The sequence below is a fragment of the Bactrocera tryoni genome, chromosome 1, assembly GCF_016617805.1.
Source record: "Bactrocera tryoni isolate S06 chromosome 1, CSIRO_BtryS06_freeze2, whole genome shotgun sequence".
NCBI lineage: Eukaryota > Metazoa > Arthropoda > Insecta > Diptera > Tephritidae > Bactrocera > Bactrocera tryoni.
The window spans coordinates 42,404,315-42,429,340 of record NC_052499.1 but is presented as its reverse complement, the minus strand read 5'-3'; the positions used below and the strand labels follow the sequence as shown (position 1 = coordinate 42,429,340).

General features: G+C 35.9%; 1 protein-coding gene across 4 annotated transcripts; it reads right to left on the bottom strand.

The window, feature by feature from the left end:
• Positions 1-588: 588 nt before the first annotated feature.
• On the bottom strand, positions 589-25,026 carry LOC120777080 (protein spaetzle). Of its 4 annotated transcripts, XM_040108221.1 has the most exons (7): positions 24,158-25,026; positions 2,087-2,164; positions 1,936-2,010; positions 1,701-1,739; positions 1,544-1,640; positions 1,151-1,460; positions 589-1,089 (listed from the first exon to the last, which is right to left on the bottom strand). In XM_040108221.1, exons 1-7 carry the CDS (start codon positions 24,224-24,226, stop codon positions 915-917), a joined length of 843 nt encoding a protein of 280 aa, XP_039964155.1. In that variant the 5' UTR covers positions 24,227-25,026; the 3' UTR covers positions 589-914. The 4 variants fall into 4 exon arrangements, with proteins under 4 accessions (XP_039964155.1, XP_039964147.1, XP_039964162.1 ...); XM_040108213.1 differs by having other exon boundaries at positions 1,544-1,739; XM_040108228.1 differs by lacking the exon at positions 1,701-1,739 and having other exon boundaries at positions 24,158-25,024.

The window sequence follows — 25,026 nt, the reverse complement described above, 5'->3', positions numbered from 1 at the left end:
GATCTTTGATTGTTAATCGTCGATTCTCAAACACCAATCCCTTTACTTTATTGATGTGTTCATAATCAGTTGATGTTGATGGTCGTCCTGGACGTAGTTCGTCGTCAACGTGTTCTGATCCCTCTTTGAGTAAGTTGAGCCAATCAAAACCACTAACTGAAGACCTTTTTCGACTTTCTGAACGTCTCGAACCAGAAACTTGATTCCGCATATAAAATTGAATGGAACTTCTTTGTTGAATAACTTCGCTCATCGTAAAAATCGCCGAGTGCCCTTTATGTACTTCAGAAAAGCAAGCGAATACTAAACACTAATGATTATTTTCATGTGACTTTTGGCACAGATATGATTGACAGTCATACCAACCCAAAAAAAAAATATTTCGGTGAATGGGTTTTCGCTTGAAAATTAAATTAAAAAGTCTTGCTATTTTTTGCCCACAGTATTATCTTGATTATTAATTGTCTCAGTGCTCTTTATGCAATACATATTATAAAAGTTGTTTGTTTGTGGTTAAGAGAAATTTAAAAATTTATTTACAATATACATTGTATATGTTAAAATATAAAAATGTTCACAAAAGTTGTCGTTTTGTTTTTTTTTCAATGAAAATAAAATATAAAAGTAATAATAAATGCCTATGAGCTATAAAATATAATATTGAAGTGCATCATTTTGTCGCTATACAATTTTTTCGTTCCTACTTACAAACTTATGTAATTTACAATAGTTTAATAGTTATTGGCACTGTGAATTATATTTTACGTATTCTAAATTCGCCTGGGAAAACATAAAGCCCGCTTAAATAGCGTTAACAAATTCCAGTGCTCATATAGCCATGTGCAACGCTCTGAACTGAGCCTTCAAATACATGTTGTATATGTATGTGTGTATGCATTGCAGAGCTTTTACACTCAATTTTGACTGTAACGCAACACACATTTGCAGCAGCTGGGCATTTTTACTTGTTCCTCACGCAGCTTGCCGTCGACCGACACAACCATAGTTCTATAGATGTAATTCTGCTTACAACGCGATGTGTAGAATTTCGGCAGCAACTCCTGAAATCGGCAGGGCTTTTCCTCTTCGCTGTAGTTGAACAAAAGAGTTACGATAAGTTATGTCTAGAATTTGCGTTATGTAGGCTTACTCGCACTGTTCCACTAAAATACCCTGCTTGTGGTTCTCGTGTTGCACGACCAACAGCCATTTGGATTCCATCGTTTCCGCGGATTTCGGATATATTAAATGCGATCTGCTGCTGCAATAGTACTCCTCCTGCGGGTCCGAGTTCATACGTTGCGTTATGTCTGGCGGTGGCACGACATCGTCTTTGAAATATGATTTGAATTTCTCAAAATTGTCCTCATCAATTTTATCCAACCGCGAAGACTCCAAATAATTTGGCACGTCTAAACAATAGGGTTTCCCCTTCAGTCTTTCTCTGCAGAGATACCCATCTGTAAGCAATGACCCATTCATTATGAAACATTGATCTTTTCTTGAGCTATATGAAGGAATAATTATATTAATTGCTAATTACCATCGGAAAAGATAATCGCGTCATTGTCGCGATTGTTGTGTTGTGTATTTTGGTTATTATTGTAGTTGTTATTGGTGGGTGTACCTGCAGTTGTCGTCTGGAAAATGAGAAAATCGTTAAAAATCACGTTCAGTTTGCCGTCGGGTGATCTTTGCACTTTAAACATAACATCTGTTTGTGCCGATTGCGATGTGTCCTATATGAAATGTATTGAAAACGAGAAACAAACAGAAAGCGAAAGGAAAAGTGGTAAGATAGTAAGTGTAAGCGAGAGGAAGCTTTATACTAGTTCATAGGAGAAAGGCAAGTGAAAGAGCATGTGAAGAAAGTGTGTGTGTGTTAGAGAAGCAAATTGCATGTGTCTTAAAAGCATTAAGTCTTGTGGGACTTACGTTGAAAAGTACAAGTCCCGTATCACTACCAATTTTAAAAATTCGATCCAAGTTCGCTTCGAAATCTTTTGTTACCTGCAGAGTTTTGAAAATTATAAAGTATTTCGTTTAAGTAATTCAAAAGTTCAATTGAATTGATTCTTCAGCTAACCTTCTTAGCTTCATTGGGCGAGCGTTTTTGTCGATTTGCGCGATATTCGTAAGTATAGCCAGCAATTGGGCTAACTATCTGAAAGAGTTAGACATGTGCGTCGGTTAGAAAACACTGAATAATTTTGAATATTTTTTTTTTTAATTGTAACAGTTAATATACCAATTAATAACAAATGCATACAAAGACAAAATATTGTTGTTTTTAATTAGTTACTTTTAAAAATGATTAGGTTTTACAAAACATTTAAGTGTTCTACTGTATTCGAGTGATCGAGGCTCCACACCACATTTCTTATATAATTAACTATTTAACTGGATATCGTGTAGGTTTAGCAAAAAACAAAAATTGTTCTTTGTCCTTTTCAAACAGTGTAACTCGAAAACGAACTACGTATTTGGTGATAAAAATTAACATTCGACCATAAAAAAGTCAAACATCCTAATTTAAGTCTATGATAGTGGTTACATTCTGTAAATTGAAGGTGTGAACCGACCGAAAACCGAACAACTCTTGTTATAGTCGACAATTTTCCTTTTAAATCTGTATACTATTCATATATAGTACCGATCGCCATCTAAAATGCGAAATAACGTAACATCGCTTTTCATAAGTTTAGAGACGAAGGAAAAACGATATAACCACTCATATTGAAACAGAATTTGAGTTTAGGTTATAAAATGGTTATATATTGGTTATACCTGACAGCAGGAGGCTACAATTTTATTATACATACATATACATGCAATATGATGTAGTAAATCGTAAGAAAAAAAAACTTAAATTTCGTTTTTCTTGATGAGACATAATTTTGCATTTGAGGTGACGATATACAATAATTAATATCTTCTACTTAAAATCAAGTAATATAGTAGACAATCTTCTTCTTCAGGTTTTAGCGACATTGGCGCTGACCGTAAGTGAGTCTAATGTATTGTCGGAGTGCACTCATACATATTATACTACTGCGAGCAAAAAACAGTACAATTTTTTAATTTAAAATTCGCGAAAACCCATTCAATGAATCAATGAAAACCATTTTGAAAGATCTTGGGTTCTTAGAAAAGTGAAAACGCGATTGGTTCCAAAATCACTAAATTTTTTCGAAAAACTGCGTTGCGTTAACGTGCGTGAAGCACTCCTTCCCGACTACTAGAATGTTGTGAAACGTATACTACTGGCGATGACTCAGATGATCAATCGGCCGAGTATTGTGGCAACGGTAAGCCGAAGCAAAAAAGACCTCGTAAAATTAGGTCAAAAAGCAAGGTTATGCTGACAGTTTTCTTCGATTATCGAATTGTAGTGCACTCCGAATCCGGCCAAACTGTCAAAAAGGAATACTATTGGATCGTTATGCGTCGTTTGCGCGAAGCTTTTCGTAAAAAGAGACCGGAATTATTAGCCGACAACTCTTGGTTTTGACACCACGATGCACCGCATTGATTCTTCGTGAGTTTTTCGCCAAATTTTCACCCAATATCGTGCCTGAACCATCGTGGTCGCCTAATTTAGCTAAATAGCTAGAAAATTCACTAAACTCAAACGACCGCTCCGGGGAAACTATCTTGAGTCCATTGAAGGCATTAAACTTGAATCGCTACGCGCACTGAAGGCTATTTAGGAAATTGACTGTTTCGAGAAAACGAAAAAGCTTTGGCAGAGGTGTATTGGGGCCTAGAGGGATTACATAGATTTTGAAGAATAAATTAAAAATTTTAAAATTATAAACAAAGTCTTACTATTTTTTACTCTTAGCAGTATGTGCCTGAATCGCGTTCCAGATTTATGTAGTTAAGCGAGAGGACGAAAAAAAATTGCTCTAAAGCAGTAGTTATTAAGCAATTCGGTCCGTTGGTAAGTTTTCTCGAGACCTACTCAACCGCTCTTCATGAAATTTTACACAGGTCTTTGAGATACAATTCTTAAAGACTTAGACGAGAGGTTTTTTTCGAATACAACTATTTGGAAAAAAAAATATGTTGCGAAATCACTGAAATTTTAATTTTTTTAGGAAAAATGTCTGCCAAAAATTTAATTTTAAATTTTTTTCCTTCCTCCAAGTTCGAAGTTACGGTTTTAACTAAAAAACGCATTTTTTCACTTTATGTGATCCTGTAAGGAGTTAGTTTTTCAACGCGGGTGCATCTTTTATCCGAGGGATCTCCAGAAATGGCGTCGCAATGGCCGAGTTTAAAATATTTTTTTCCAAAAATTTCGGATTTTTTTTTTTTAGTACATTTGTAGCAATAACAAATTCTAATAAAATATCTCATTTTTTATATAAGTAAAAAAGTTGAAAAAGTCGGTTTTTACCCGCAGAAAAGCACGTACATAACCCCTTAAGAAGGCCTTAAGAACTAAAAGTGCCTTCTCCAACCATACCATTTACCCAGGACAATAGTTCCTTAAATTAGGGAGATCATTGAAGGCATGCCTCGTTCTGAACGACTTTCGACTTCTTCAACTGCTAAAAATATTAAAAAAGTGAAGAAGTGCTAGAAAATCATCAGGGGAGTGTTAGTGAGATGGTAAGAGAGCTCGACATCTCTCGCGAGTCCGTTCGAATGATTTTTGTGGATATTTTGGGTATTAAACTCGACTCGTCCCGGTAAAGCTGAATGTTTTTCAAAAAGAGTACCGTAAGCAGGTCTCTAAGGGCATGCTTGATTGTTTGCTTCCACATTCAAGAACAGCATTATAACTGCCGATGAGACATGGGTTTATGAGTTGGATATGTACATAACTCAACAATCATCGGAAAGGAGGGAAAACACAAGACGAAACCGAAAAAACACGTGAAAGTCTATTCGTAGTTTTGTGTCAATAAGGAGTTCTATTTGGCCGTATTAAGATATTTTTGTGGGAATACAGGGGTTGTCCGGAAAGTCATAGAAGTGAATTTCTTCCGCCGCGACTGTACTTCGGAGCATGCGCGCACCAACTGGATTCGGTAGAGGGCGTTCCTAGCTAACGAACGGCTGGTCAGTTATCTCCGAGCATCTGGAGAGTCAGGACAAACATTTTCGCTCGACGTGTTTCTGTGAGTGGTGCAAGCCGAAACTGCAGTTTTCGTTAGAGCAGAGGTACGATATTAAATTCTGTGAGACGATTGATATGATCAAGCAGGCTTACCCAGATGTCGCTTTAGCAAGAAGTGGTGTGTTTCGGTGGCACCAGGCCTTTTTGGAAGGCCGGGAAGAGATCGCTGATGAAGACCGGAAGATTGAGCAAATCCGAAGTGAAAACGATGCTCTTTGTATTTTTTGACATCAAAGACATCGTAAACATGAATTTGTTCCTCCTAGACAAACCGTCAACGCCTAGTTTTACATGGAGGTATTCAAGAGACTCAAACGAAGAGTCAATCGGGTCCGATAAAAAATCGGTGCCGATTGGAAGTTGCACCACGACAACGCCCCGTCTTACACCACCTTTCTTGTAAACAGCTATCAAACCAAGGCTCCCCGGACTTTTTTATGTTTCCTTGCTGAAAAGGCCGATGAAAGGAGATTCCAAACAGCATGCACCTCGACTCTCAAGAATATGCCGGAGAACGCCTTCCGTCAAGCCTACAGTGATTGGAAATCGCGCTGTCAGCACTGCATCGACGGAGAACGAGCCAATTTTGAAAGTTTTTAAAGAATTGTAACGATTGATTCAATAATTTTTTTTTAAATCGACTCAGTCCTATTACTCTCCGGAAAAAACCCCTGTATCCGTCGAAAACGGCCGGAATTGTGGAAAAACAATTCATGGATTCTACAGGATGATAATGCACCATGGCATCGAGGAACGATTGTGACCAAGCCAAAAACGCAATGAATACTAACGATCAAAAACCGTATTTGAATTTTTTCTTGTTCCCCAAACTGAAATTACTGCTCCGTGTAACCTTTTTTCGGTCGAACGAAGAGTTAAACCAAAGTTCGCTGAAGGAGCTCAAGGCCATCACAAAAACTGCTTATGAAAAGAGTTCCGACGACTGAAAAAAAAACGTTGGCATAAGTGTATTACATCTGATAGGGATTACTTTGAAGACGACAAAATAAATATTGATTAATAGTTAAAAATTTTGTGTTATATTCGCAATTTCCAGATACTTGTTTTTCTTAATAATGACACTAGTTTACAGTATTGGACTTTTTGACTGTTGCCGCGAATTCTGCGATTGATATTGTTCACTTATTACTTGTTTTTGTCAAATCTACCCTCAAAAATTTTTGAGCAGCTCGAGTTACTTTGTTTTTGATTTTTATCATTTAAGCATATATATTAATCGAAAACAGACGTATTTTACTGTGTTAATATTAGTTTCTCAACATTTTTGCGTCATGAGTAGTTCAAGAAAACGTTGTTTAAATAAACCAGATCATTTTTGCTACATATGCGGAGAATATGTATTTAAAAATTGTAGAAAAGTTATATCAGAGTTGGTGAAAAATACCTATGTTGAGTATTTTGGGGTGCTCTTGGATAAAAATAAGAATTCTTGGGCTCCCATTTGTGTTTGTAAATCTTGTGTGGAATATTTAAGATTATGGAAAAGTGGTGGAAGAAGTGCCTTTAAATTTGGACACCGACTATTTGGCGAGAACCACGAAATCATCTCGTAGACTGTTATTTTTGTAATTTGAACATAAACGGTGTAAACACTAGAAATCGACCTAAATGGCATTACCCAAGTACTAGTTGTGTTCCACGTCCAGTGCAGCGTTCACCTAACTCTTCAGAGCCTAAAAATATATCTGAACCATTAGAGCAAGACATTGAAGGACCAAGCTCATCACAAAATGATGCTGATTTTGAAGGTGTGTCTAATGAGCCAAAACGCTTTTCCCAAAATGAGTTGAATGATCTTGTAAGAGATTTAAATCTTTCTAAACAAGCTTCAGAATTGTAAGCATCAAGACTAAAAGAAAAAAACTTGCTATCCTCGGATACTGAAATAAGTTTTTATCGTGAAAGAGATGCAGGATTACGGCGTTGTTTTTCCGAAGAAAACGGCATTACCTTTTGTTCAGATATCAAAAACTTGTTGATAAAAATGGGCTTGAAGCGATACGAACCAAACGACTGGCGTTTATTCATTGACAGCTCAAAACGTAGCCTTAAATGTATTCTATTACGTAATGGAAATAAATACTCTGGGGTACTTATTGCCCACAGTACAAAGTTAAAAGAGGAATATTGTAACATTTCGCTAGTCTTGAACAAAATAAAATACAATGACCATGAGTGGCAAATTTGTGTCGATTTAAAAATGGTCAACATTCTTCTCGGTCAACAAAGTGGTTATACCAAGTTTCCCTGTTTTATATGTCTTTGGGACAGTAGAGCTAAACAAGAGCATTGGGTGAGAAAAAACTGGCCCTTGAGAGAAAAAATGGAGCCTGGAAAGCACAATATAGTCCACAATTCATTAGTAGCTCGTAACAAAATTATCCTTCCACCATTACATATAAAACTGGGCATCATGAAACAGTTTGTAAAATCACTAGATAAAGATGGGAACTGCTTTTCTTACATTTGCCAAAAATTTCCTCAGCTCACTATGGAAAAGATTAAAGCCGGAATTATTGATGGCCGCAAATTAGACAACTTACGAAAGATACTCAATTTAGAAATTCTATGACTGAGTCAGAACTAAAGGCTTGGACAGCATTCGTATCTGTGATGCAGAATTTTCTCGGAAATAAAAAATCTGAAAATTATATTGAACTTGTAGAAGACCTTCTGCTATAATTAAAAAATATGGGATGCAATATGAGTATAAAACTCCACTTCCTCCATAGTCACCTAGAGAGGTTTCCGGAAAATTTAGGAGATATGAGCGAAGAGCAGGGAGAGCGTATGCATCAAGACTTACGCGTCATGGAAGAGCGCTATCAGGGTTTCTGGGATACAAATATGATGTCTGACTATTGTTGGTCTCTAATACGTCATTTTCCAAAGTCTACACATCGGAGAAGAGCTTTAAAACGATGATTTTTAGAACTTAATTATTAATTATTTTTCTTAGTAAAATTTTTCTTAATAAATACATGTTTTTTTCTGTGTAATACCTACATAGCCGAAACTCTGAAACTAGAGCTGATAAAAATATTTAAATTATATTTTTGGAAATAGCATATTATATGTAGTCAGCAACAGCTAACATTTCTTCGGCAACAAATGTACTGTAAACTAGTGCAATCACTTTAAATGCACAAGATAAACAAATCCAGTATATAGTATTCACCATATGTATGTAGTGGAACACCGATATCACTAAGTACATGAAGTTTAATAGTCTGCTCATAAATATTATAACGATAGTATTACCCGCACTAAAAACTATGTTGGGTATAAAGCCGATTGAAATAGAGTTGAGTAAAGGGTACCTATCCACATTGAGCATATTATTCAGAACATAATTTGTTGAAAACATTTCATATTTGGAATGAATATGAAATTAGGGAAGGTGTAGGCCGATTCTATCCGTTTTTATTAACATAGCTTATATATTAACTCAACAATATTTACAACTCAGGACATATTTGAAAATAAAAAAAAATTGTATTTCAAAGAACTTTAAAAATCAAAGGCATCGCTTAGGTTCCCCTCGTACTGCACAATAAGCTCACATGGTGGGGCATAAGCTGTCGAATGCAATATGTCAAAAAATCATTATGTAGGAAAAAAAAGTGACTGAGATATTAGTCGCTCTATAAGAATCTGGTGATTTACGTCTAGGAGTTTTGGAAATTACAAAGTAACAGCGTTCAAAACTTAATTGATTCCCTTTCAAATTTAATTCAAAGATAATTAAGCAGTAAGCATCAAGAAACCACCTGCGGCTTCAACGCATATTATCTTCCGCACAACGAACAACAAACAAATGAAACCAATTCGAACAGCTGATCGCTGAATTCATAACTGGGCGAATATAATGTAGCTTAATGGGCCGTCACACACTTTTGTAACTGGATTGTACCGTAGCTGAAACGCATAATAATTACTGTTCAACTCATAACCGGCTTAATAGGCTTTGAGAAGCACTAATGTTAAGCTCTTACTCATAGCGAGTATTGTGGTCTCAATCAAACCACGGAGCAGACTTAAAACAATACTTCAGCTCGGCTCTATATCGAAAATATTTTATTACTCATGACTTTTGTGAGCACACATTTTATCGGTACATGCAGTAATAAACAAATGCTGGTGCATAAAAGAGTGAACAATTAGTCCTACGCTCTTGAGTGGCTTAAATGAGCACTGAGTGTGAAATCACCAGAATATTCGAGTGTATTACGAAAGCAGTTAATGTGAATGGGAAGAATAAAAATTATATATTTTACAATATTTATTACTTGGTGCTGAGCAATTAAAAACGCCAAAATTTTAGCAAAATGCGTTTTTTAAATCAGTTTTAAGCGTAAAACTCAAAAGGCAAAATATATGTAAACTAACTTCTCGGAATTTCAGATACTTATATTATTACATGATCACCCTAATTGATGAAGGTTGAATACTACTTTATTACAATATAATTAATATACATATGTATGTATACGGATGCTGTATGAGCGCATCTTTTTACAGAGTTGTAGGCCTTCGTATTTCCTACTACCGCGACTACTTTCGGAAAAGCAGAAATAGCCCGCACTGGTCTACTCTAAAAGGTATACTATGTATACAGACAGCTTCTTGGGTATATGTAAAATCATTGCTAATGACTCACTATAGGCGTTTTTATATGCGACTTGCTGCGTTCATTCATTATTTTGGTTTATTTCGTCAGCGTGACTGCATTTTGAACACTTCGAACAGATTTTGCGGTTTTCACTGTCAGCAAGATTTTAACCGCATGCACACTTGTAGGCTATTTAATGGGACATTAAAGCACTTTATTGATACTTACATAGGACATGCAGACATTTGGGTAAATGTAAGAATGAGAATATAAACATCAGAGTGAATAAATAAATAAATAAGGACATGAAGTCACTTATGAATCGGCAATGAATTTTGCAGTAAATCAGTTTCTGCACTAAATTAATGAAACGTCAAGAAATACGTGGCAGTTTGTAAAAACTAATAAATAAATGCCGTTCCTTACGAATTAGGTTTCAAACATACATACACACATGCCGATGTATGTATGTATTTTAACAGTGGCGGCTTTTTCTCTTGAAATATGTTGAGCGTAATATGTCCTTCTAACGAACTGAAACCATTTACATTTTCTGAGGAAGAACTAAACTACTTTATTGGAAGAACTAGTCCTGGGCTAGTTATGGTTCCAGCTAGTTGAGGTTAAATATTGATAGCCAATTTTAACATTTTACAGTTTTTACAGGCAAAATTGTCAGTTTAGAAAATCTGTACCAAAACAAAATATTAGTTCATTGCTATGTACTATTAAAGTTTATAGTTTCCCCTTAAAGTCAATATAATGCAAGGCATTCTTTAGGCCTTTAGTGCCAAGTACTAAGAGGAAAGGTTGATTAGAAGAGGTATATAGCATGAACTCGTCCTCGGCAGCCAAATGTTTGAAACGTAATTAGCAAACCAGTAACAGCTCAATTGAAAAGCACCTGTGATGATACATAGATGGCGCTAGTAGAATTGAATCCATCTTTTGTTAGTCTTAACCTTCAGAATGCGCCTGTATAAATTTACTGTCCGGCCATTAATTTATGAATTATATCATTTTGAGTGAAGCTACTTTTGTTATTATGAAAAAAATTGTTTCAAAAAAATTTCGCGTGTGGATAAAATATAGCTTTTTGAAGGGAAAAAATACAGTTGAAGCAAAAACTTGGCTTCATGGCTAGTTTCCGGACTCTGCCGGAGGAAAAAAAATTGAATTGCCTCCGTATACACCGTATTCTCCAGATCTGATCCCCAGCGACTATTTCTTGTTCTCAGACCTCAAAAGTGTCAAATAGTTAGAGGGACGCTATAATCAGTATATCACTTTTGAATTGAACTATGTGTTTTAATATGATAGGCCGTGATCTTTCAATTGACCTGTTATATATAGATATTTATACAAAACTTAGAGTATATATTTGAATATGAAAGAAACTGAAATAAACTTTGAAAAATACTAGTTTACACAGAAAATATGTGAACAGAAACTAACTAATCTAAACTGGATATACTCGTGCCAAGCCATTGTCCATAATGGCATTTGATTGTGCAGAAAAAAGTATCAGCCTACTAAAATGTTAGGACTTGTGGTTCAGTTCGCACTCAATATAAGGTGGTTTAAAACTAGTTATTTTCACTACAGGGTATACTCGTACGCATTACATACATATAAATTTATTCTTTCATTTCTTTGCCACAAATATTTGTGGTTTTGCAAAGCCATCCGTTTGCGGTCATCTCAATCACGGTCAATGAATTTCAAAATTAATCGGGGTGACGTGAATAAGCGCGATGTGAAAAAGAAAGTACACGCAATTGACAATATTCGATTTATCCCAATGGAATTGGTAATGTGTGCTGTATAAATTTTACAGGTGAGTGTACAACTAAATTTAGCATTATTATAACACAAGTCGAAAAGTACGAAAAAAACTGAAAAATAACTGTCGTTAGTAAAAAGTCTGTGTATTGAAAATCAAACATGATTAGTGGAAATTTAATTTCACGACAATCGTAAAAAGAAAACTACAATTTCTGGTGAAAAAGTCCCTTTTCGCCTACACAAAAGTGTGATCAATTACACGATGCTCATGTCATGAGGATTCCACATACATTGTAATTATTGCTATTAATAATAAACAATTTTCATTACAGCAGGTCCAAAGAACAATAATAATAAGAAGAGAAGAGAAGCAAAATAAAATCAAACTGTAAATTCATTGAAATGCTTTCATTAAAATGCATTGTATTTCTGCTAAAATAATGTGTTTGTGTGCCCGTAATTAACTTTCGTGGAATCAGCATTTTACGAACTCTCAGCTTACAAGATATTATCAGCGTCAAAATCGGTTTCAAACAATCAACTTTTTATTACACTTACTTAACATATGTACATTGCATCTGAGTAGGCATTAAGATGGGTCGGTTTTAAAGGAAGTACTAACGACATTTCCTGTGAAACACAATGTAGTCGAAATTGTTATGATTAAACATTTGAAATAAAATGTTTATATAAGAAGGTATATGCCGGAATTAGAGAATAAATCAAATATTAATCATCAAAAATCGCTTCGATGTTTTTCAGAATATTCTTCATTAAGATCTATACACTTTTGCATGCGTTTGAACCAATTTTTGAAGCTTTTTGCCACTCTGATTGAGGTGCCTCCTAACATATGTACGTTCAGGTGTCGAAAAACTTCGATGTGGGATCCAACGTGAATAAGGTTTTTTTCTACAATGAAATGTTCATGCAATATTGAATGCGTGCTGATACCACTAATGTCTTGGGCACATGACGAACTTGCAATGTCCGGTACACCAGGAAGCATAATAATATCAATAGTTTCCACAACAAATTATTATTGACGGCCTTTACGAAATTCGTCTTGGAATGATCAATTATCTCGATTGAATTCACATTACCAGCCATCACTGCTTGTTATTGCTGTAGCGGCATAATTCTGCCGAGTTGACTGTCTTTGGCCGGATAAAAATTCGGCTCCGTTCCGATTACGTAGACCCCACTGTCATGGGAACGATCCTTGATGGAGCTTCATCGTCAAAAATTTAATTAAGTTCATCTATGCACTATTGTAAAAATAATCGCGTTAAAATGTTCGCGATTTAGTTTCATTTTTGGCCGAGATGAATATTTTAAAATACTGTAAACAACATAAATAAAGCTCATATGTCAAAACTTTGCTAAAAAGATTGTTTGCAGCTTAAATCCCCGTTCAAAATCGTTTGAAGCCAATACAAAGTATCAAGTTTAGCCACATATATCTAGAAAATAGTGTTGGTTTCCATTTTAACTCCCGTTTTGAGAAAAATACTAATGCAATTGCCCATATTCGAGAGATATTGCTAGTACTTGTATATCCTTAATATACCCTGAACAGGGTATAATAAGTTTGTCACGAAGTTTGTAACACCCAGAGGGTGTCGGAGATCCTATAAAGTATATATATAAAATGTTGAGCTGAGTCGATTTAGCCATGTATGTCAGTCTGTCTGTCCGTCTGTCAAACTGACGGTCGGAGTCAAGCTCTTATATGTAAAACTTTCACATCTGAAATTTGATATAGATTATTTTCTAAGGCAACAATGTAAACTCCGAAGAAATTGCTCAGATCGGGTTATTAAAGCATATAGCTGCCATACAAACTGAACACATAGTTACTAAAAGAAATACACCTGTGAAGGGTATATTAGCTTCGGTGCAGCCGAAGTTAACGCGTTTTTTTTGTTTTTATTAATTTCTTTAGTACAATCAGCTATAATCGAAGAGAATATCTTCTATCAAATATGCACATGCCCTTCTCTCATAGCTGTGAAACCGAATTATGAGTAAGGTTACCTCTTTAGGATTTTGGTAAAACCCTGGGCTGGTGGTTGCGGAATTCTGACACCTGAGTATGATGGGTTGACACTCATCAGTATTGCCTGACGGACTAATGTCACAATCGCCCCTGTCTCCTTAAAACCCTGACAGGCCTCTGAGTGGTAGGTGTACAAGTAAATTGACACCACTTCTTTTTTGCGCTAGTAGGCTCTGAAAGTATAGTCTCATAAGAGTGTGCGTCAACCCTCGTCTTGTCCTCCTTTCTGAGACAAATTTCTGACCATTAAAGGCGACTGCCTTTCCGGGACCGGATAGCGCTTCTGAGTAGGGACCCCTTTGCATGAACACTATTAAAAAGGACAAATGTTGACGGAAAGAGAAGTGAAGGGATGTCGAAACCGACACCCAGATCTGTCCCAAGTGGGAGTGTAGGAGTTTCTACATCAGACGACTCTACGAGTAATAGGATGGGATATGCCAGTAGAAAACCGCCAGTAACCGAAAAGGGTAGGGCCTTGATTTGCAGCGGAGTCGCCAGCACTAACAAAAGAACCTCTGCTAAACTCATAAAAGCCTCCACAAGAGGCAGAAGCAAGACAGCGATAGATGGGAACCTGAAGGCAGACCGCCGCTTGGCGGCCAAAAACATGGAACACTATGGTGATAAGCATGCTGGTCAGGTGTCTGAGCAGCACACTAATCTAATTGAGTGGGCCAAGAAGGGGCAAGACCGGATGCAACTGAAACCAAACCAGCGGTCAAGGGACAAAGGTCGCATTACGGCGGATTTAGTTTGAGTTTATTCTTCATACATCTCGACCTATCACAGAGCAAGAGTAACGTTAGATTTCAGACAGATTCTACGAAAAACCACCACTGAGTATAGTTCATAATGGTATTTAAGATACGTTTATTTTGTAAAAGGTAATTATTTCGCAGAAAAATGTTATTGCTACAACCTATACCTATGTATATTGACTCCATGGAAGGTGGCGTGTATAATTTCAAACTTTATTTAAAAACTACTCTAAGGTTTCGGATAGTTTATTCATTACAAAAACGACCCATTATAATGCCAATTACATGCAGTCTAAACAACAACAATTAACACAGGGAAATAGTGGATTTTCCAGTTTGTTCTTGGCTGTTTATGAAGTTAGAAATTAGCAAAACAAAGAGTATGAAACTAATTTATTAGCGCAGAATGCAATGCAATTAAATTAAAGCGTATTATTAGCAGCAACAATTGACATTTTCGCATGAGAAAATACCTTCAGCGACAATTTTACTGGATAATTGTTTAGAAATAGTTTGTGATCATGTGGTCACATGCTTTTTCAAAGCTGGTCAAGTTATTTTTCATTTCTACAAAACGAAATACACAATGTAAGTTCTACATATACATAAAAATATGGTAATTAAATTGAATAGCAGAAGCGCATCTGTTTATACTATGAATATACAAATATGTATAAGACATATAATTTAAATGCATTTGTAGTTCACCGCGATTTGACCCATCCGTTGAATATTTGTTTAGAACGTTCACATTAGCTCGCTTTGAAACGCTCATTAAAATATAATGAATATAAATGAAGAGCCACCTATGCCATAGGCTGTGAGTGCCGACTCAAAAGGTCCACATTTGAATGATTAAATGGGTGAACTGAAGTGAATGCACGCACACTACAAGTTAAGCGTAAATTCTTGTTAATATTAATATTACATAAATAACACAGCTCTAAACGAAAATGTTCTTGAACTTGATAGCTTTGATTATTTTGACGCTTTCAGTTGTCGAGATTACGAATTGATTCATGAAAGTATTGAATACGAAGGCTGCTATATATATTCTGGCCTAGGGCAACACTAAGTGTTGCCAGGTGCAATCTGACATTTCCATTGGAAAGTTTGACATTTTTTAGCATAACATCACTCAGAACGTTTTGTCATTTAATCGTGAATTGTTTTATTTACAGGGAATTGAAAAGTTGATCTCGGCCAAAAAATGGAATTAACTCGTGAACATTTTCGTGCGATCATTTTTCACAACTTTCGACGTGGATTATCACGACAAGAGTGCATCGATGAACTCAAATCTTTGCATGGCTATGAAGCACCATCCTATAGCACTGTGAAAAACTGGTACAACGAATTCAATCGTGACCGACGCTCGCTCAAAGATGAATCCGTGAAGGTCGTCCAAAAACAGCCGTTGTGCCAGAAAACATCAATGCCGTACGTGAACTGATAATGCAAGACATACCTTCAGATAGAGGCATGCCTATGCATTTCTCCCACCAGCATACATACGTTTATAAGATCGTCACAGGTGACGAATCATGGATCTATGCGTAAGAGCCCGAAACAAAACAGCAATCGGCAAAAAAAAAAAAACTAAAAAAAAAAACCATTTTCGTTGATAAATATGCCTATTTACATTATTAGGCCAGAAATATATATAGCAACCTAAGTATGCAGGGCCAAAACGAGGAAACCCGGGCCCAGGGGTATGGAGTCCCTCTCCATACCCTCCAAATTTCACTAAATATCATCACACTTACTACTTTATTGCTTGAGAAAAATAAGTCTAATACGAATGAGTGTTTTAATGCTCTCATCACACCTATGTATATTAAATTTGCTTTCGTGCTTGATGTTGTGTAGAACAAATTTGTATTGTAGGATTTTGCAAACCAAAATACAAAGACTTTCACATAATACCGAAATAGCGGGTGATCCAAGTAGAGGCACTGTTTTTTACATATCACGTTTGAGTCGTGTCAAGCTGTCATGTTATTTTTGTTCAGTATTATTGAAGAATTGAAGCCGCTCGGCACTCCCTAGCTACATCGCTTCGGTCTATGGGCCTTGAAAAGTTCTAACGTTTTCGAGCCAAATTTTTTTCAGCTATGAGAACCATTTCTGGCTGAATGGGTATATAAACAAGTAAAATTGCCGCATTTGAAACAAAGAACAACCTTTTCATTCAGAAAAAACAACGGTTTGGTATAGTTTATGGGTCGGTGGAAGCATCGGTCCACATTTCCTGACAAATGATGCCGGTGAGAACGTTTGACGGACCATTATCGCGCTATAATAAGCGACTATTTGATATCTGAAATTGAAGTTCGTGCTCTCGACGATATTTGGTTTCAAAAAGACGTCGCCTCTTTCCACTCATCACATCAATCAATGGATTTATTGAGCAGATAATTTCACGTTTTGAGCCGGTCGATTGACCACTAAGATCGTGTGATATCACACCGTTATACTTTTTCCTGTGGGGATATGTAAAGTGTGAAGTCTATGCGGACAATCCCGCTTCGATTGAGGCCTTATGGCAAAACATCACGCGTGTCATTCGCCAGTTACCTGTCGAAATGCTCGAACGAGTCATCGAAAATTTGACTCAACGGATGAACTATCTGAGACGTAGCCGCGACCAACATTTGAAAGTTATAATCTTCAAACAATAAATGACAAAGGTTGTTCTTTCGAATGTTAATAAACATTCCTCATTCAATTTAAAGTTTCTGTGTTTTTTCTTTAAAAAAAGTAGAGAACCTCGAAATGGATCAACTTTTATATACTTTGAATAGGGATAGCAAAACCTGACAGTTAATAAAAAGACAGTTTGTCGAACATGTAGTTTAAAAATTTTCAAACCTTCAATTATTTGGAACTCAGAAGTGAACTTTTCAGGCTCTGGCGGCAGCTAGTGAGACCATAACAGTCTGGAAATCCAACTTCTTGTCTAATTCTGCTTCTAGGCATCGTGTAGCTAGTCCTGAAATACTGCCCTGTGAAGAGCATGATCAATGAACTTTTGTTGCTTGCTAAAGCATTAAAGCAACGCTCACCACTTGAAACAAAAACCGGTAAAGTGCAAAATATTCTCAAAGCTATGCAAATATTCCTAATATTGATTGTCTCAAATACGGCAATTAATAAAATATACTGTTATCAAGGTTATAACTGTATAGGAAAATGAAGCTAGGAAAAGGTTTGTTTTGAATGAGGAAAATTTTCTCGATAGCCAAAATGACCAAATTATAAAAAATTATGAAAAATATCCAGACAAACTTCAAGACTCTAAGAGCAAATATGAGTATCAAACTAACGCCGATGCGCATCCATCCGTTTAAATTTTCGGATAAATCAATATAATATGAAGAACAAAAACAGCCTTTCCAGCACGATAGAAAACTTAATGACTGTAAACTAGTAAATTATAAAATAAACTCTGAAAAAAAGTTTTTTTTTTTTTTTTTGTTAAAAATTGAAAAGGTAATTTAATTACAATTACAATTCATATATATAGCACTAGCGGTTAAGCCATCAGCTTAAAAAAAAAAAAGTTTTTATTACAGTATAATATACATATGTTTTCGATATTTATCCCTGTTTATAAAGATTTGCAAACAAACGAGAGCAAAACCTACGCAACATTTTTGTTTAATGTTGAATACTAAATAGTGGTAATATGGTAAAGAACAGCTTTGCTTATTTAAAGGCAGCTAAAAAAGGTTCTCTGCAAGTTATAATTGCCATGTTCGTCAGAAGAAACAAATATTTTTCTTTCTAACAAACATGAGTTCTAAGTAAATGGAAAAATAATAATAATATGTAGCAACAATTGAATAAATAGAGTACCAAATGAAAAAAATGGAGCGGAGTGGAGTGTATATACAAATATTTGCATCCCCTTTTATGAACGTCGAACCTTGAAACTGTTTGAGTTGAGGCAAAGTTTAAGTGGCTAAGAAAGTCAGGGAAGTAAATAAAACTATGAGCAAATTTTTTCTAATTCTATGTTAGTGTGAGAGCTGTACATGCGGATATTGAAGTTGTTTCTTTAAGTGCGAAAGTAGAATTTAGAATAGTGCTAGAATCATCATGTTGACATCAGATAGATGGTAGAGCATCTCAAGTTCTTGTACTGTTTTGCATTCGCAAAATAGACCCTTGCCAACGAAGCTGACGACCCTGCAGTCATCAAACGCATCATTACATGACGAAACTTGGGTAGATGATTATAATATTTAAGGCAAATAAGGAATACTACTTGGTCATTTTGAGGCTTCTACTTGAGAAAATTCGTGGGCAGATAATTCATAGATTTTTCACCACTTTGATGCCGCGTCATATTCTAGCAAGATTCTAACCGATTTTTTGATCAAAGACGAAACCAGAGTCATCATTCAGTCACCATAGACGCCTTTTATGGATTCTTGAGATTTGTTTCTGTTTTAAGAACTAAGAAATCCGATTCGAAAAAACATTTCATTGAACCAATTAAAAGTCATTCGTTGAAGGCAATCAGCCGAGGCTTATGACAAGTGCATAGAAAATAGGGGCATACTTGTATTGACTCAAAAGAAGTTATTTGGAAGACTTTATTCGCATTTTTATTTAACTAACAGATACTTTGTATGTTTTAAGCACTAAGCTTGATCTAAGTAATCTTATGTCATCAAATTATTAATAGCACATCATTCCAGCAGAGCTGTCGAACCACATAAAGATTTGCCAGAACAAAAACGCTTAAATTACTAAATGATTTTGTTCACACTTTATTTTGAACGCACTTTAAATCGAAGACAACAACAACATATTAGAAACCGAAAACATCTCAATGCAGTGAGTTGGAAAATTTGATTGAAATTGTTTTTCCGAAAATAGTCACAAATCTTTAACAGAAAAGTAAGTATTGTATATCTACCATTAACTTAATATTTAGCGGAAAACCTGAAGACACGAAACTCATAGCAGAAGCGCCGACAAACAATTGACAATGTAAATATTTGTGTGAACCTAAGTAAATATTATGTAACGTATACATATTTGTGCACCGCCTTGCAAGGAAGGCGTAGCTTCGAAAAAGCTTATTGACTAAGCGACCAGAGCGCGATGAGCCAATATTTTAAGTCAAGCTCATAAACGTTGAAAATAATTTATTGTGCAGCCGTTTGTAAAAAGAAATTGCGACTTGAACATTTCACGTTTGAGATAATTTGCAAATGCAAAGTTTGCATAACTGTAAACTGAAATTCATTGCGGTGGCAATTAACACATTACATCAAGCAACCGAACGTTTGACTTTGTGGAAAAACTAGCCCCGAGAGTGGGTGATTTAAGCTATAATGAGATTTTAAATATAGAAGCCAAGCTGATACTCGCAATCTTTGTCTGTTAGTAAAAATGCGATACAAATTCGAACGCGAATTCTGAAAATGCAAGTGATTTAGTTTGAAACACTAATCGCTAAAGATTTGTTCTTGGAAATTAATAAATATGCACGAAAGTCATGCAGGTGAAAAACATATGTGTATGTACTTTTCATTGATTTAAGAGATAGTTTCGCTTTACGCGGATGTACTGAATTAACTAGAAAAATATTGGTTATTATTAAATATTATATACATGCATATATACTAGAGAGCTGAAAAGATAATAACACTTCTCCGAAAGAACGCTACTAACCTACAAAATATACGTAATAAAAGTTGTAAATTTTTAACAATTGAAATAAGACCCTGAGGTTGTAGAAATAGTAATTATTTGGGTATATAAAATTCCGCAAAAAGTCTGCGGCCTACGACTCATACCGGAGGCAATGTACCATGACTATTTTTTAAAGACAAACTTACTTCGAATGACTTCCATTTTTATTGTATTCTCCAGATCTGACACTATCCTCACCTGCTGTCCTCAGACCTCCGACAAAAAACGGGTGATCCAAATATAGATACTTTTTCAATAATCTTTTTTTGATAGAACACACGTGAGTCGTGTCAAGCTGTCATGTTATTTTTGTTCAGTATTGTTTGGCATATTATCATGGAAAGGCTTATGCCTAAACAACGTTTAAAAATCGTTCAACTTTATTATGAAAATTCAAGTTCTGTAAATAATATGTTTCGCGCTATTCACCCAACTTGGTCAACATAATCGGCCTACTAAGCGTACTATTTGCGACAACATCTGCTATCTTGAGACCCAGCATTCATTTTTGGTTAATTAAAAGCAATTTTTGGTTAAATAAAAAAAGTCTTTTCGTATTTTTAATAAAACTTCAACTTATTTTTTTTTTAATTATAATGAACTTTAACGAACCAAATTAAATATTTTGGCCGACCACTTTTTGCAATTTTTCCGCTAGAGACGTTCTTCCATCAGTGTTAAACTTTTCTGGTTTCTAGGCGAAAAACTGCGACAAATGATTTTCACAGGCTTCGTTTGAAGCCAACTTTACTCTATTAAGGGAGTTCTGCATTGACCGAAACAAATGGTAATCCGACGGTTCAAGGTCAGGACTCTATGGTGGATGAATCAAAACTTCCCAGCCAAGCTCTCCCGTTTGTACTGAGTCATCAAAGGAGTGTATGGTCTAGCGTTGTCCTGACGGAAGACGAAGCCATTTCAGCTGATCAGTTCTGGTCGTTTTTTTCGATTGCTTGCTTCAATCTCTTCAGTTGTTGACAGTTACATGTTGAATCCATCGTTCGATCAGGCTGGGGCACATTATTTTCGTATTTGATCCACTGTTCGTCTCCTGTTACCATTTGTTTCAAAAATGGTTCGATTTCATTTCAATTCAGCAAAGAAAAATTTAATTTGGTCCATGAAATTTTCAATTCATGTGGGACTCAAACATCGAGCTCCTTTTTGTAGCCAGCCTTTTTTAAATGGTTCGAAATGATGATGAATGTTAAGTTCCTTAGCTATGTCATGGCTGCTTATGTGACGGTCCTGGTCAATCTGTTCCCTAATTATATCGATTTTTTCAAAGATAGGTCGACCAGAGCGAGATGCATCTTTCACATCGAAACTTCCAGAACAGAAGCGCGCGAAACATTGTTGTGCTACACGAATTCACTACACAGAATCGTCTCCCTAAACTTCACAAATTACATTGATGGTTTGGGTGGCATTCTTTCCTTTTTTATATAAAAATTTTAAATTTTTTTTTGGTTAAATGACACAATGTGTTTGGCAGCACTAGAGATATACAACTGTAATAACATCTATTGACAAAATACGAAGAGACTTTTTCGACTACCCAATATTCGACTGAATTGAACACGTCAAGCACGCAGTGAAGAGAATATAGCTGCCGTAGCTGAGAGTATACACGAAGACCGTGGAGAGTCGATTCGGCCCTGTTCGCAGCAACAGGACGGATGTATGGAACGACATGGCGCATTTTGCATCAAGATCCCCAATTTAAAGCGTACAAAATAAAGTGAGCCGGTGGAATCATCGGTCCATAATTTCTGCCGGTGAAAACGTAACCGTCAAGCGCCATGATAACCGACTATTTGATGCCTGAAATTAAAGCTCTTGATCTCGGCGACATTTGATTTTAACAAAACGACGCCAGTTCACACACAACGGATTCATTGAGAGAACACTTTTGTGAGCAGATAATTTCAATTTTTGGGCGGGCGAATGGCTACCAAGATCGTGTCATATCACACCGTTAGACTTTTTCCTGTAGGGATATGTAAAGTATAAAATCTAAGCGGACATTCCCGATTTGATTCAGGCCTTGGAGCAAAATATCATGCGTATTATTCGTCGGTTACCAGTCGAAATGCTGGAACGAGTCATCGAAAATTTAAGTCAACAGATTGCCCATCTGAGACATAGTTGGTCCAACATTTGAAAAACATAACTTTCAAGGAATAAATGCCAAGAAACGTTCTTTTTAATGGTAATAAACATTCCCCATTCAATTTGAAGTTTCTGTGTTTTTGCTATAAAAAAGTAGAGAACCTCGAAATGGATCTCCCTGTAGAAATAATTATTTGGGTATACAAAGTTCCGTGCAAAGTCTGCGGCCCAAGGCTGTGCCAGAGGCAATGTACTTAGTCTCAAATCATAGAGAAAAAATACAAAATTACTTCTTATCACCTCCGTCTTTATTGTATTTTTCGGATCTGACACAGGCCTATTTCCAAGCAAAAAATTAATTATTTTACAAATTTAATTTCGTAAAGTTCCAAGATCGCCATAAACGAATTTAGGGGATAGCCCAGTTCAGAATTTTCAATATATGGACTGTTTTTTTTTTCTAAATTATTTTTTTTTTAAATGCTATGCAGCTTTTGGCACACTTGCTATTTTTGTTTATAAATGCAACTTGATAAGGCTATTTAGGTTCAGAATACAAATTCAATATATAAAAGCTAAATAGGCACAGATAATATGCATCTGTATGTTTTTATGAGTGATTATAAATTTAATTGTTTGGAAATTAAGTGTATATATACTCTCGCAACATAGTGATACAGAGTAAAATAGTTCACCTTAAACTAATCGAGATAGATAAGCACTTATAGCACATTAGAGGAGCACTTCTTCGCGCACTGTCAAAATAGGTGAAATCAGATAATAATCACTCTCACTCTCCATTTAACAGTAATGCTAAAAATTAGTAAAGGTGCGATAACTCATTAAATAAATACGTCACAGATATTAAATTTTACAGCCGAGATGGTGGAGAAGGGTCACAATTGGGCAATGTATGTGGCGCCGCCCACGTTTAGGTGAAATCCTCTACCTAAGGAACTACTCGGCTAATTTCCAAAAAAAATTGGTGCATAACATTACATTGTGAAGTTGGTTGGCAAAAGTTGCAACAGTCCGGATCTTTCCTTCACACCAATATATGCAATTTATATATTGATTTCCATCATATTTTAAACCTCTTATGATGATCAAATTTGGATTGTGGATTTAGTAACCATAATGTGGTTTAGCGCTGAATGCGAGTGAAATTTCTCCGAACTACATATTCCTAATATACCTACATATGTATATAATGATCTCCCTGATGAGCTGAGTCAATAAGCCAGATCACCCTGTCGACTGTCAAATATATGCAAGCTAGTCCCTCATTGTTTGAGATAACGATTTGTAAGTTTTTCTCTTCCAAAGAAGCTACTTAGTTTTCGGAACCGTCGATATCAGACCTCTATTAAATATAGAGACCATAAACACTGACCGATCAAAATGAAGTTCTTGTATTGTAAACCTTTTTTAATTGACGAAATATTTTCATGAATTTCGGCAAGGTTTACATAAGGCTATACGATCTCCGAATATATTATTCTTATTGAACCACTACAGATTACAGCTGTCATTCGAACTGATTGCCGGTATAGTCGAAGTTATAAGTATTATTGCTCATATAACTATACATGATGACTGCGAATGATAACACAGCTCTGTGTTGTGCTGTTCAAGGAAAATTTCCTGAGCTTTGTGAATCAAGTTGATGTTCTGTAGACCAATGAGTCAGACTTAAATAAAGACAGGCAACACAAAAATTCAGAGTTAGAATATGAACGTATGCAAAGCGACTGATAACATTTCATGAAATTGCAAGATGTTACTCAATTTTTTTTAGCTTAGTTCTGAAATAATAACCGCATATATGTATGCACTCAGTTCCATAATTAGCATATTAACTCCATACACCACACATATATACACACATATTAGTAATATAGCAAAAGCTGTTAATAAAAGCGATGTAATGTAAAACAGCTTGTGCTGATTCACATTGTTGTAACACTCACCAGAAACAAATAAGTGAAGAACAAAAGCGGCAAAGCCGGCCGCGAGCTCCAAGAAGTTGTGAGGGACATTTTTAGACTTCTGAATCAGCGCAGTACGCTTTGTCACAGCAATAAATTAGGCAGAGTATTCAAGACACAAGGCACACTTGGTGCACAGCACAAAAACGGATTTTATATTTTTGATTTTTTTTTTTACAAATTTGGCACACTTTATAGAATTTCCCAGAAGCTTGAGTATGCCGTATACACGAACTGTTTAAGCTGCGCGCTTTTATCACATCCGCGACATCAACACGTGCGTCGTGTGCGCCCAAGCGAAAACTTAAATCCACACTTGGACTGGTATTTCCACTGGATATTCGTTTGTTTGTACACGCTTCGGTGTCGTCTACAAATAACCGAAGCCCGAAAAACACGCTATATTGCTTCCTACTTTAACTAAATTTAAGTGTTTTTATTTCGTCTGCTGCTCTTCACTACACTTTTTCATAAATTTTTGTTTTTTTGTTGTCTGCTTATTAAATTATCGGCTTATTATTATTTTGCTTTTATTTTATTTGTTTTTCACTTTTGCTTTGTAAATCGGCAGCGTGATCCGTTGTTGTTTGCTTTGCACGCTAATCGTTGGGCACTGATCGAGCTCCGTTCGCCGAGCGTTGCTTGTTCAACCGTCACAGCTGTGGCCACGACTGATAGTGAGTAGACCGTGGACGCCACAACAAAGCTTCGAACGAGCTTCCGAGTTTCAAGTCCAACGCTGATTGCTGGCTTTTGTTATTCTTCTCGATTGCGGAGACTATCGCACGCAATCAAAGCGACAGCAGCTTCAAATTGTACTTAAGCGCTCTCTAAACACCGTCGCTACGGTG

What these genes read in the sequence shown, in the direction of transcription:
- LOC120777080 (XM_040108213.1), bottom strand. Translation starts at nt 24,226, where the DNA reads ATGTCCCTCACAACTTCTTGGAGCTCGCGGCCGGCTTTGCCGCTTTTG. An exon ending in TCTTCACTTATTTGTTTCTG is followed by an intron (nt 2,165 to 24,157) that starts GTGAGTGTTACA and finishes TAACTCTTTCAG; the next exon opens with ATAGTTAGCCCAATTGCTGG. An exon ending in CGGGACTTGTACTTTTCAAC is followed by an intron (nt 1,740 to 1,935) that starts GTAAGTCCCACA and finishes CATTTCATATAG; the next exon opens with GACACATCGCAATCGGCACA.